This window comes from Cervus canadensis, chromosome 22 (assembly GCF_019320065.1).
Source record: "Cervus canadensis isolate Bull #8, Minnesota chromosome 22, ASM1932006v1, whole genome shotgun sequence".
In the NCBI taxonomy this organism is placed as follows: Eukaryota; Metazoa; Chordata; class Mammalia; order Artiodactyla; family Cervidae; genus Cervus; species Cervus canadensis.
Window position 1 is genome coordinate 12,709,461 of NC_057407.1, and position 13,799 is coordinate 12,723,259.

Genomic DNA, 13,799 nt, shown 5'->3' on the forward strand with positions numbered 1-13,799 from the left:
CATGCAACACAAATCGTCATTAGTGCCAAGATTTAGAAACCGTGGCTGAGCACATAACAGGCACTTCATAAACGTGAGTTATCAAATTATCTTTGTTATTATAACTATAAACAATAAATTGTCATTTCTTTCCCTCGAGGATAACCAGCATCTGTGATTAAAATGATAAGAGACAAAATACATTACTTACTCTACTTCTTGTCATACTGGGTAACAGATCTGTCATGCTGGAGACAGGAAGAGCTTGTTGCTTGGCTGATTCTGGGGAGCCCAATACCTTTGCAAAGTAAATAACATAGCAGAGCACCAGAACTGTAGTATAGGAAAGCTGAAAAAAAGAAAATAGTGGGTTTTAATTGCACTGTTTTAATGTAAGCATAATTAAGAAGGGGTTTTCCCAGTGACTCACTGGTAAAGAATCCACCTGCCAATGCAGAAAGATGAGGGTTCAATCCCTGGGTCCTGAAAATCTCCTGGAGAAGGAAATGGCAACCTACTCCAGGATTCTTGCCTGGGAAATCCCATGGGCAAAGGAATCTGGCGGGCTACAAACTTAGCAACTAAACCACCCACCACTATCACCATAACTAAGATGTGCCTATAGATACGACCATAAAGGCCAGTCAAGAAATAGAACTGTCTTAATTAACTGTACTTTCTATTGAGCAATGACTCACCTTCTGGAAAACAGTACTAGTCACTAACACTCAGGTCCACTGCAGCATCGCTGGGGAAGGCATCACAACACTCCACCTGACTGGGAGAATAGTTCTTCCAGGCAGGCAGAACATAACCTCCATGACAGACATCCACTAGGGCAACCACACAGCAATGTCAGATACGTTCTCAGAAGATTTGTATCTGGCCAAAGGGACGGCTTTCCCACCTAGACAGCACACCATGAGGACCCACATGTCCTGGCTGTGCTAATATCCAGGGATGTGCCACCATCTAGGGCTGGGGATTTCCCACGAACCCTGGAAACCTGTGATGTTATGATTAAAAAGCAAAACTGAGCTGTTGTCTCTCTTCTCTGCCCAGCACATGGGCAGGGCAAGAGCTACCACAGGACTGGGAGGGAAGAGGTGATAAAAGGCCCCACAACCCCTCCCTCTTCCCATCTGAGACAGAAAGATGGCTTCTGGTGAGGAGCAACAGTCTGGAGTTTTGTCTGCAGGTTGGGGAGGACTATCCCAAGATCCCCTTTTTACAAGTTCCCTTCTCCTCTCTCAGCCTGAGAACAGCATTGCGCAGTAGCTCAAGGAGGACTGGGATCTCCAGGTACCACTTTCAATCTGGAAACACCAAGGCTTATCATGTAAAAAAGGCACACATCAAGGACTAAGAGGAGTCTGGATTTAGCAGGTGTAGGCCCTCTGCTTTCCAAACCCATCCACGCCTGAGGACAGACCTGCCACCCACCCTCCTCCTTTCTTGCCTCAAACCCTTTAAGACACAAGCAGTGCTGTGGGAGCCATACCATCTAGTGCCAATGTCCTCTGTAACAAACACCTTCTCCAGCCCCTTTTCCTGCCTCTGTCACCTTCCCGCTGACCAGAGTCTGGGGAGGAGCAACAGTCTCTTCACAGAATATCCTAACTACAGGGTCCCTGCTCCTCTTTTTCACATAATGTTGACCATTTTAATCACTTTACAGCATATAATGCAGTGGTTTTTAGTACATTCACAATGTTGTGTAACCACCACCACTATCTAACTCCAGAACATTTTTCATCACTCTAAAAGGAAACTCTTGGCACATTAAGCAGTCACTCTCCATTCCTCCATCCCCTGATAACCACTAATCTGCTTTCCATCTCTATGGACTCACTTACTCTGGACATTATATATTAATGGAATCATATAATGGGTGGCCTTTACTTCCTGGTTTCTTTCACTTAGTATAATGTTTTCAAGGTTCATTTACATCATAGCACATATCAGTATTTCATTTTTATAGCTGAATAATACTCTATTATATAGATATACCATATTTTGTTTATCCATTCATCAACTGATGAACATTTGGGTTGCTTCTACCTTTTGACTATTGTGAATAGTATTATTACAAACACCTGTATACAAATTTTTGTTTGATCACTTGTCTTCAATGCTTTTGGGTGTATATCTAGGAGTAGAATTGCCGGATTATGTGGCAGTTCTATATTTAACATTTAGGGGAACTGCTAAATTGTTTTCTAAAGCTGCTGCACCATCTTACATTTCTACCAGCAATGTATGAGTGTTCCAATTTCTCTATATCTTCAACAACACTTGCTATTTACTATCTTTTTGATAACTGCCATCCTAGTGGGTACAAAACAGTATCTCATCGTGGTTTTGATTTACATCTGCCTAATGAGATCAGTCCTGGGTGTTCAATGGAAGGACTGATGCTGAAGCTGAAACTCCAATATTTTGGCCACCTGATGCGAAGAGCTGACTCATTAGAAAAGACCCTGATGCTGGGAAGGATTGGGGGCAGGAGGAGAAGGGGAAAACAGAGGAGGAGATGGCTGGATGGCATCAGTGACTCAATGGACATGAGTTTGAGTAAACTCTGGGAGTTGGTGATGGACAGGGAGGCCTGGCGTGCCGCGATTCATGGGGTCACAGAGAGTCGGACACGACTGAGCTGAACTGAACTGAATGACTAATGATGCTGAGCATCTTTTCGTGTGCTTATTTATATATCTTCTTTGGAGAAATATCTATTCAAGTCCCTGACCCACTTCTGGGGTGGTTTGTCTTTTGTTATTGAATTGTGAGAGTTCTTTATTATTCTAGACTGACTCTTTTTATTTGAGTCATGATGTCAAGAGTTGAGGGACCTGTTTCAAGAGGCAAGCTGGAGAAAGGGGAATCCCAGCACCATAGGTGGGGCTCCCCTGGTGATATGAGATGCTGTTAGCTCTTTAACCTTTCCCACAGAGACTGACAGACAATGTCCCAGAGAAGAACTTTCACAAGTCTTATGATAAGGATGCCAATAAAACTTCAAACTCAGAACTGGCCTAGCTGACCTATGATCTATGATGTATCCTGGGTGGGAGCTACAATAATCAGAAAATCATAATGCAAGTAACTTTCCCAAGAAGAGTCAACCAGTAACTGGGCATCTCTATGACCCTCCTACCCTATTAGGGAGAGTACATCGCAAACAATGATGAACACTGAGAATGGCAGTTCTAGACTTAATAAACAGTGGCAAAAATAATCAGAAGTAACATTTCTAAAACATGCAATTGTTGCAAGCTGCTTTTAGGAAGCAATTCTCATTCTTAATCTACAATTTTAAATCTAGCTTTTCTATGTTTCACAGAAATATCTGCAGTTTTTGCCTAGGACACAGGAAAACATTTTCACATAAATCACTACTAAGAACTTTAACTTGCTTTCCAATATATTAAGAAAAATTACAAATTAGTTTCAACTATGAGATGGTCTGATAACTATTTGATCTTAGTTTCATTTTGTAAATTAGCACTTACAGTCTAGCTATGGGGGGCTTCCCAGGTGTCTCAGTGGTAAAGAATCCACCTGCCAAGCAGGAGATATGGGTTTGATCTCTGGATCCTGAAGATCCCCTGGAGAAGCAAATGGCAACCCACTTCAGTATTCTTGCCTCGAAAATTCCATGGACAGAGGAGCCTGGCAGGCTACAGTCCATAGGGTCACAAAGAGTCAGGGACATGACTTAGTGACTGAACAACAAAAACAACTCAACAACAAAAACAACAACAACAAAAATAAGTTATATTTTTAATAGAACTAGAAAGATGAATTAGAACTAGAGAATGGGATAGAACTGAAGCCAAAACTGCTAAAACTGAAAATATACCTCCTATGACTCGATTCACGCCCTCTGAATTAGGAGAGATTTCAATCTAAGTTTAAAAGAGGCTTGGCAGAGATTCCTGCTATTCTGAAAACAATTGATTGAAATTCAGGGAAAATAACAGGCAATTTGATTCCCACCCCATCCCCTTGCTGTTTTTTCTCCTCCAGAAGACTACCAGACAATCAAAGATCAGTTTGATATAGGCTTGCCCACAGAACATCTAAAGAAGCTTTCATGTATGAGAACAAACTTTCATGTCCCCCTCACAGTGGGGACCTGGTGAGGGCCACATCCGGCCTTGGACAGGCATGGCAGCCAGAGGAGAAGCAGTGCCAAGACCATCTTTCTAGAACTTATAGCCTTCTCCACATGCATGAATACTGCAAATGCAAACCACGCAGTAGCAGGAACAAGAAGTAAAACACAGATGGAGAAACAGAGATTATACCAAAGTTAAAAGTCGTAACTCTTACCTGAGCCAAAGAGAAAATGTACAGCCCCCAGTGAGGCAACCACAGCACAAGAAGGGCTGTCAGGATGCTCTTGAGGATTACTGACAGGCTCTCAGCAATCACCTGCAAACCCATAGTAAAGGGTATACTTTAGAGACATTATTAAAACTAAAGAGGCAAAGGAACCCCAGACAATCTGGGATAATGGTTACCCTGGTGGTAGGGGTGGGTGAGTAATATGGTTGGACACAGTATTTATAATGTTCTACTTTGGGACTTCCCTGGCAGTTCAATGATTAAGACTTCACCTTCCAGTGCAGCAGGTTTGATCCCTAGTAGGGGAGCTAAGATCCCACATGCCTTTTGGCCAAAAAACCAAACATAAAAGAGAAGCAAAACTTTAACAAATTCAATAAAGACTTTAAAAATGGTCCACATTAAAAATTTTTGTAATAAAAAAAAATACTGCTCTATTTCTTGGGTTGGGTAGTAGGTTCATGGATCTTTAAGATTTATATATATGCTATATACTATATTGTTTCGTATGTATCGCTTCCTTGGTGGTGGTTCAGACAGTAAAGAATCTGCCTGCAGTGCAGGAGACCTGGGTTCAATCACTGGCTTGGGAAGACACCCTGTAGAAGGGAATGGCTACCCAAAACTAAAAATGGTCCACATTAAAAAATTTTCTAATTAAAAAGAAAAATACTGCTCTATTTCTTGGGTTGGGTAGTAGGTTCATGGATCTTTAAGATTTATATATATGCTATATACTATATTGTTTCGTATGTATCGCTTCCTTGGTGGTGGTTCAGACAGTAAAGAATCTGCCTGCAGTGCAGGAGACCTGGGTTCAATCACTGGCTTGGGAAGACACCCTGTAGAAGGGAATGGCTACCCAAAACTAAAAATGGTCCACATTAAAAAATTTTCTAATTAAAAAGAAAAATACTGCTCTATTTCTTGGGTTGGGTAGTAGGTTCATGGATCTTTAAGATTTATATATTATATACTAAATTGTTTTGTATGTTAAACATGAAAAAGTTAATATTATTATACAACTAAATAGAATCACTAGGAAAACCCAAAAAACCTCTATGGTCCTCTTAAAGTCTTATTTAAACTAGTAACTTCCCTATTAGCAAAGCTGTTCTTCATTAATAGTGCAGGAGAGGTAAATTTCAACCAAGCCCATCTGACAAATCTCAAGTGAATGAACTGAACTGATCATGTTACCTTTTTTCAAATACATTTTACATGCAAATTTGAAGAGCATTCTCTTTTATAAAAGCATTTTTAAAAAACCACTCTTTCATTTATTCTTCTCATTTCTCATTCACAGCAGAAGGGACACCGACCTTGAGCCTGACAAACATATGTGCTTGTGCCAAGACCCAGAAGGGCTCTCCCAGAAGTTCCACCACTGCTGAGAAGCCAAAAACCACCACTCCAGTTCCATAGTGGGGGACAACGTGAGGATCAGGCACTTCGAGCAACTGTAGCCAGACCCAGCCCAGGAATAAGGACCAAAACACACCCAAAGGAACTCTAGAAAAGGGAAAAAAATGTCTTTTAATATGCTAAATATAACAATAAAAATAAATATATGTTAAAATAGTAACACTGAACAGAAAAGAAATATGGTCATGATAAAAACAGCTACCACTTATTCAGGCACTTACTACATGCCAGGCACTATGATTCACCCCGTTTATCTCACTGAGTCCTCACCATAATACTCTGTCATTACCCCCACTTACAAGATGAAGAAACTAAGGCTGACAGGCATAGGGGATATTTGGCCAAGGTCTTAAACAGCTAGTCAAGGGCAGAAGCAGGACTCAATCCTGATCTAACTCCAAAGCCTGCTCCTATCCACTGTTTTACACTGACTTACAAGTAAAACTGCCAGAAGTGCCTGCTGTTTGCACTTAGAACGACTAAAGGATGGTATAGAGCTGGTCTTATACTTCAAATAACTGGAAGTCCAGTGCACAGTATCCCTTCAGGTGTGACCAGAAGGCTCTTCAGCATGACTGGGTGGCTAACAGTCATTCCTCTAATAAAATAAACACGTCCCAGCCCTTACAACAGTCATCTCCATGAGGTAATAAAGAGTTATGCAAGGGAAGGACTGCAAAACCATTTGAACCATCAGCCCTCCCGGCAGGAACTGAACTGCAGAAAAGTCATTACAATTTTTAGCTGATATACTTGACCCTCAAGAATATTTTATTTTTTATTTTATTTTTTTACTTGGCCCTCAAGAATATTTTAAAAGGCTCAGAAGTGAAATCAACATGACAAAATGAGGAAAGATACAAAGAAACACTTCAAAAGGCTTTCAAAAAATAATAAGTGGCTGTTAAAAGATCAGAAAACGCTGTAAAAAGAAATGGTTAGGAATAAAAAGGATGGCACAGGCTCAGTGGGAATCAAAACAGCAGAAATGGCCTACAGAGGCTGAAGGGGGTAGAAATGGGGCTAGAAACGTGGCACAGAAACCCCCACCCAAAGCCTCCTCCTGGCTCCTGGCTGTCCTGAGAGAAAACAGCCAGGGAAGCTCCTTCACACAGACGTCCTCCCCTTCCTGCCCCATGCCAATGGCCCAGAAGCCCATTGCAAAACCCAAGCTGGAGACTATTCAGCTTTAGGCAAGAAATGCTGTTTAACTTCTCACTTACTACACTTGCCTCCAGGAAACTGTCTGCGGCCAAAGAACAACTCACGTGAGCCACAGGAGGCTGAGAGTCTGACTCCAGTCTCTCTTGGCTGCCCCACTCAGACATGCTCGACGGAAGGCCTCTCTGGCCAGGAAGAGGGTGGTCGAGTAAAGCAGTGTTAGCCTATAAAGGAAAAGCAGAGAATAATATGATGTGCAGTTTTTTCATAGAGACAACTTCAGGGATTTTCCAGCAACCGGGAGGAGGAAAAGTCTCAGTTATCTTGGTGGTGATATGGAGGGGCAACGGTTTCTTACAGAAGCCCCTTCCCCAACTAATCGGACCCACACAGTAACCGAGTTAGGAACTCAACAAGGGCCATATGAGTGTGTGCCCACGGAGAGTTATGCCTAGGAGAGAAACTGCCACAGTGGCCCCCAAAGGCTACAATCTTTGTGTCTATGCAGAGGTGTGGCTCTGACCATAAGGAGGAAAAAAGGACAAAATATGACCCCTAATGGTAGCCAGAGGGCCTCTTGGCTACCCTGACACTGGTGACCTAATGGCCCCTGTGAAAGAAGCGAGGCTCTCCTCGGTGGAGAATCTCAATGCAAGCAACGAGGCTGGCAGCCATGACTGGGGCTGCTGTAACCCAGATGAGCAAGGCCTGTCTGCATCCCTCCTGGAGGGCAGCACCTAGGTGGACCCTCCTGCACCTCAGCAGAGAGTAACGATGGTTCCCCTTCCTCGGCAGGCAGTGACCTGGATGAAGCCGCAGTGGGGACAGCCCAGGGCAACGGTACCTGAGGTTGCCCAAGGACCATCCTGGAACGCAGTGCATCCGCCCAAATGAGAGCGAACCATACCTTAAGCAGCTGGGCAGGCCAGATAAGGGCTGTCAGAGCAGGGATCTGGCAATCTGGGGAAGGCCAGCTGGACAGAGGCCCCAACTGCTTTAAAGTCTGAGTACCTGAGACCTTGGCCCTCTTCCTTCCTGTTTTTATAACAGCATGTCTCAAAGTATGGCCCCTACTTCAAAATCACCTGAAAAAACTGTCAAAATGCAGTTCCCAGGCACCTCCTCAGTCCCATCTAGTGCAAAGCTCACCAGATGATTCTTTTGCCCACCAAAGTTTGAGAGCCTTCATTAAAGCTCCAAGAACAGCACCAAGAGCATATGTTCAGTAAGTATTATTATAGATGTAAAATGCTGTCTGGAACATACTGTCTTGTTTACCAGAATGTGAAGACACACCTAAGAACCTGAGCGATACTGAGCACGCACATCGCTTCCTATACTTTTGTGTCATTTGTGAAGACAGAATATGTGTGGGTGTCCATGAACAGACAGGAGGAGAGTAGAAGAAACAGTCTAAAAGACAAAGCAAGCTGGCTTTCTAAGAGCCTCCGAGGAACTAATGACAAGGACTCAGTTCTCATCCCACTGCCACTTTCCAATTATAAAATTCACTAAGGAGGGAGGGAAGGTGGCTGCTCTGGCCCTGCAATTACAAAGCACATCTTCACGATCTGCAGAACTCCTGCTTCCTTTGCTGTCAGCAGGACAAGAACACAGGATTATACCTGAGTTGGAGTTAGCAGTGAATTACTCCCACTCCTCTGCTGAGTTCTAAGAGCAGGCACAGCAGAAGAGCTGGCAGAGAAATGTGCATTTGGAGGCAGCTAATGGAAAACACACCACGGGTCCATTAAAAGCAACATCGCCTGCTCATCCCCCAAACCCAGCACGCTCCTCTTCTGCCCACTGCTGAAACACTCTGCTTCCGGTAAAGGTCCAGGCTCCTAGAATTTGAGGGTGACACACAGGTACAGAGTTTGAAGAAAACCCAACTAGGGATGTAAGCTGTGGACAATGCCAGGGTATACTCCTTCTTACCTGACATTCACTATGCCAACGATTTCCTTCGATAGGAAGCGAAGAATAAATGCATTCAAGACAAAGGTGATCAATCGAAACAACACCTGCCAAAAAAAGAAGACAAATACATAAGAATAAACTATATTGGGAAGGTTTACTTTGCTGAAATGAACACAAGATGGCTGCTCTTCTTAATGTAATGACATACAGAAGCTTTGTCAGAGAGATTCTTTCTGAAATGTTCAAGCTGTCTGTACTGCTTGTGAAATCTCATTCCTTGGGGTCTCTTGGCACTCGTGTGCAATGGTCAAAGAACTCAAGGTGCTTGTAAGTTTCCCTAGTTTACTGACAAGAAGAGGGAAGCCGTGACAGATTCATTGAATTTCTTCAGGTTCAAAGTCAGGCACTCCAGTGGGCAAAAAGGGAATTCTAGCTAGTGCTTCACAATGGCGTTCCCTTTCTAACCTATTTAGAAAGAGCATGCACTTAGCAAGTGAAAGCCTGCATGATAAAGCAGACTTACCAGGAATTATGGAGTCTAATTTCTCCTTCTTTTCTGCCTAGTAATACCTAAGCACCTGATACTGATGTTGAATCTCTTTGAACTTTAGTTTTGTCAATTGGGAAGCAGAAAAGGCTATATATATTTACTGAATATTTGCCACTTTCCAGAGAGGAGATGAAATATCTTTTAAACAACTGCAATAAGATAATATAAAACAGAGGAAAAAGGAAAACAGTCTAGCTAATGCCATTGGAAAAGGAAATGCCCCAAGATTCTTAGGCCTGTCAATTCAAAAAAACCACCTGAGCTAAGAATTCTTCCCATGAGACAGAGAAAAACAGGTCGCGATTAAATAAAGTTGCCAAATGAGGATAATGGCTGGGGTGCAAGCCTCACTAAGTGCCACCCACCTCTGCAACCTGGCAGCCCCACAAGGGCAACTCAAAGGCACTCCGGAGCAAATGATGCAAATGACAGATCACTTCTGTGTCAAGCACTCTGAGTTACACGTGAACAGTTACTATCTGGAATATTCAACCGAAGTATGCCAATGGACCACAGTGACATTTCCCACAGTATATCTCTGGGAAAAGGTATGACCAAAAGAGAGACTACAGTCTAACATGGTCCCCAAAGTGTCACAAAGCAGCAAGGTCTCCAAAGCCAAGACATCACCATGTTAATCTTTATGGAGTCCAAGATGACCTTTTGAAAATCTCAGGAAAGCTTGGTAGCCTCTCCTGAGAAACATGCAGGTACATACATAAGACACCAAATTCTGTATTCAATTTTAGAGATTTGAAACGAATTCACGCAGCTCTTAACAGAAAAAATTTTCTCAGCTCAGCATTTCAACTCACCATTTAGCTAAACTTGTCTTCGAATTTTTGTAAGCCTCAATTTTCATTCATGTCAAATGAGGCTACCTGTCTCACAGAGTTGATAACAAGGACCAAACAACACCAAAAAAATGAAAGCATTTTTGAAAAATGCATCCAAATAAAAGGAATTAATAACTTCACTATAGCTGGCTCAGAGTGAAGACAGGCAATAAACTCCCAAATTCCTGCAGAACAGAGTGTAATTGCAAAACTACTGTACCTCAAGTGCCCGCATTGTAATTTGAGAAAGCACAGAAGACTGAATTAAAACACTCCAAGAAACCTAAACATTATGGCTATTACAAACACACACACACATACACACAGACTTCCCTGGTGGTCCAGTGGTTAAGACTCAACACTACCAGTGCAAGGGATATGGATTCCATCCTTGGTTGGAGAACTAAGATCCCACATGCTATAACCAAAAAAATAAACAAACACATAAACACATTTATGTTAACTTCAAAGTTATTGTTGCTAATAAACTTAATGTCTCAGGCCATATCCACACCTAATTGGCTTAAGTTAAGGTTTGAGCTAATGAAGCTATGAAGTTGTTCACATTCCCCATATTTGCTCCATATTGTGGGCCTTATTAGCAACATAGTCTTCATTTAACTTTGTAAAGGACTTGATAGTTTTTTCTAAAAAGCCCTTTCACATCTTTTAAATAGCTGATCCCTAAAAGCAACCAGGTAAATGCACAGGAAGCAAGTAAGTCTCAGAGCAAAGGGATTGCCACATGAAAAGCAAATGACCCAGCTTGACCTTATGGCTAAGTCCATCAGACTCCTAGACTAGTGGGTTTTCTGTTATGACTTGTTTTCTTTTTATGAAGCCAATCTCAGTACTAAGATATCGTCAGACGTTGAACAATCAACACTGTGGATAAAACACTGAATTCAAATAGCTATCAATGTGGTGAAATAGAAAAGAAATACAACTAAGTAACTCGGGATTCACCTAATTAAGGGTTACATGAACAGCTAACTAAGTGTATATTTGTGCAAGGAATTCTTCTACGTGCCTTACGTAGCTCATCTCATTTCATTCCTACAATGATCATTTAAAAAGTTCATATTACCATAATAAAAACAGCTAACATTTAGTAAGTATTTACAATATGCCTAATGACATTGTGAGGTTGCACTATCATTCTCATTTAAGAGGACAGACTGATGACTGTAGAAGTCAAGAGATTTTCACCAAAGGCAGGCACTTAGCAAGTGACAAAGCCCTAACGTGAGCCCTGGTCTGCCTGATTCTTTCTCTCAACTTCCATGTGAAAAGCTGCCTCTCTAAAATAAGGCGGAGAGTAGATTCAGGGCTTTTGTGAGTAAGGGTTGAAAGGCTCAGGAGCAAGACAGAGAAAACATGAAACACCTGGCTTCATGGCTAAATGACTTAGAATGACCTGGCTCTAGGGTTAAAAGAATCTTAATGATGACATTTGGATCAACTGGCATGTACCACATCTGACAGATGATAAAAATTAGTGCCAAGAGGAGTAAGTGATTTGTCCATGGTCACGCTGCCAGAAGGAAGATGTAGTCAATATACTACTGTGTTAAGTAACAATTATACAGATAAGCCCAACCCAGCCTCACAGCAACCTTATGACCTAGGTACTGTTATTACTCCCATTTTATGAGGAGGAGTCTTGGGTCATGCAGCAAGCACATGATAGAACCAAGATTCCAAATCAGGCCTGTCTCAACCCAGGTCCCTGTTCTTAGCTATGCCATACTGTCTCTCTGAACTCAGTGGGAGTCAAAGTTTGAAAAAAAGTTTGAGGTAAGGAGTGGGACATGGATAAAAAATTAACAAATAAACAAAAAGCCCTGGCTTAAAAAAAACAAATTCGAGAGCACCCAAGGCATCCCTCCCTTACTGCCATATGGGAAACAGAATGCTCAAAAGGAAAGTGATTTGTCTGCAATCTCTCAGCTCTGTGCCCAGGTGTCCCCTCTCAGGCGCCACCGCCTCTCGCCAAACCCCTCCGTATTAGCTGTGTCCACGCCGGAATGGGTTCTCAAGGGCCTGAGGGTCTCCCCGTGAATCCCGCTGCAAGACGGGCTGGGGCCGGCCCCCCAGAGTACCTGAAGGAGCAGACCTGAGGAGGCCAACCAGGCCGCCTGGCCCAGCACCTCCCGGCTGCCCATAGCTTCGGCGCACGGGCTCTGTCATCATGAAACGCCTCCGATACCCGACTTCGTCGCGAGAAGATGGCGTCACCGAGGGACTCGCTCGCTGATTGGCAGTTTTCGTACGGCGGAGGCGGGGCACTGGAAGATCTGGCCCTTTAAGGGGACGGGAGTACGGCTGCGTCAGTGTAGTTGCGCCGCCTCGCCGCTCAGTTTTGTAGTAATTGGTGGTTTGTGTATCTATCCCTACGCGTCCGAAATAAATTAAATATTGTGACCATACTAAGAGACGCTGTTAAAGTAGCCAAAGCCCCTTCTCTAAAGCTCCCAGCCATCAACCAAGAAACCCTACCTTCCCTGGCTTCATGTGCCAAAAGGAACAAGCTATTCAAGGACCTGCGTAAAAAGAGTCTTGATAATTTGGCCTTCGCTTACAACATCACGGCCATGGTCCCCTGAATCAGACTGGACAAGACTGTCCCAGTTTTACAGCGAAAACACTGAGGACTAGAAGTTAAATACAACATCTTCACATGTGTGATTTTGTGTAATGCTTTCTCAAGTGCTGAAAAATTGGACCCTGTTGTCAGAGAGGAATAAGGTGAGACCTGGAGATGTGAAGTGACTTGTTCATGTATACACAATTTCTACCAGTGTAGAGCAGACCCCAGACTCCTGATCCTAAACTTGCCTCTCTTATCTACATACTACCAGCTGTGAGAACAGAGAAGTGCTTCAGAAAATGTAAAGTGCCCAACACAGTCATCAGTTGTTCTGTCCATGCTATCATCTGCTATGCAGGCCATAGAAAGTCCTATTTATCTCTTTTAGGCCCTAGATGATTTGACCCCAACTTACCTTTCAACCACCTTTCACACTATCACTGCCCTTTCCCTGAAACTTTCTAGACTCTATCCTTTCAGATCCCTTACAGGCCCTAATTGGCCTTTGCTCTGCTGCTACCTCTGCCCAAAATGCCCTCCTTGCACCACCTACCCTCCCAGACTCCAGTGTTTGTGAGTACAACAGCACCTCCTGTGGATTGAATGTGTCATCCCCAAATTCATGTGTTGAAGCCCTAATTTCCAATGTGGTTGTAATTGGAGGTGTGGCCTTTGGCAGGCAATTAGGTCATGAGAGTGGAGTCCTCATGCATGGGGTTAGTGACCTTCCAAGAAGAGAAGAGAGAGGAACTCTCTCCCTGCCCTGTGAGGATACAGCAAGAAGGTGGCTGGCTGCAACCCAGGAAGAGGGCTCTCACCAAGAACTGAACCAGCCAGCACTGTATCTTAGACTTCCCAGCCCTCAGAACTGCAAAAAATAAATTCCTATTGTTTAAACCACCCAGTCTATGTTTTTCTATTACAGCAGCCTAAGCAGATTAAGATAGCACCTGTAAAGCACTTTGTAACCTAGGCCTTGACCTAGGCT

General features: G+C 43.1%; 1 protein-coding gene across 1 annotated transcript in view; it reads right to left on the reverse strand.

Annotated features, from left to right (window-relative positions):
• The window catches only part of RFT1 (RFT1 homolog), a 38,919-nt gene extending 26,489 nt beyond the window's left edge, over nucleotides 1-12,430 (reverse strand). Inside the window, exons 1-6 of the mRNA XM_043442933.1 lie at nucleotides 12,324-12,430; nucleotides 8,854-8,939; nucleotides 7,023-7,139; nucleotides 5,652-5,841; nucleotides 4,315-4,416; nucleotides 191-328 (exon numbers count right to left, since the gene is read on the reverse strand). Coding sequence (XP_043298868.1) covers nucleotides 191-328; nucleotides 4,315-4,416; nucleotides 5,652-5,841; nucleotides 7,023-7,139; nucleotides 8,854-8,939; nucleotides 12,324-12,386 — 696 coding nt within the window. The 5' untranslated portion in view covers nucleotides 12,387-12,430. The remainder of the gene's footprint in view (nucleotides 1-190; nucleotides 329-4,314; nucleotides 4,417-5,651; nucleotides 5,842-7,022; nucleotides 7,140-8,853; nucleotides 8,940-12,323) is intronic.
• Nucleotides 12,431-13,799: the final 1,369 nt, after the last annotated feature.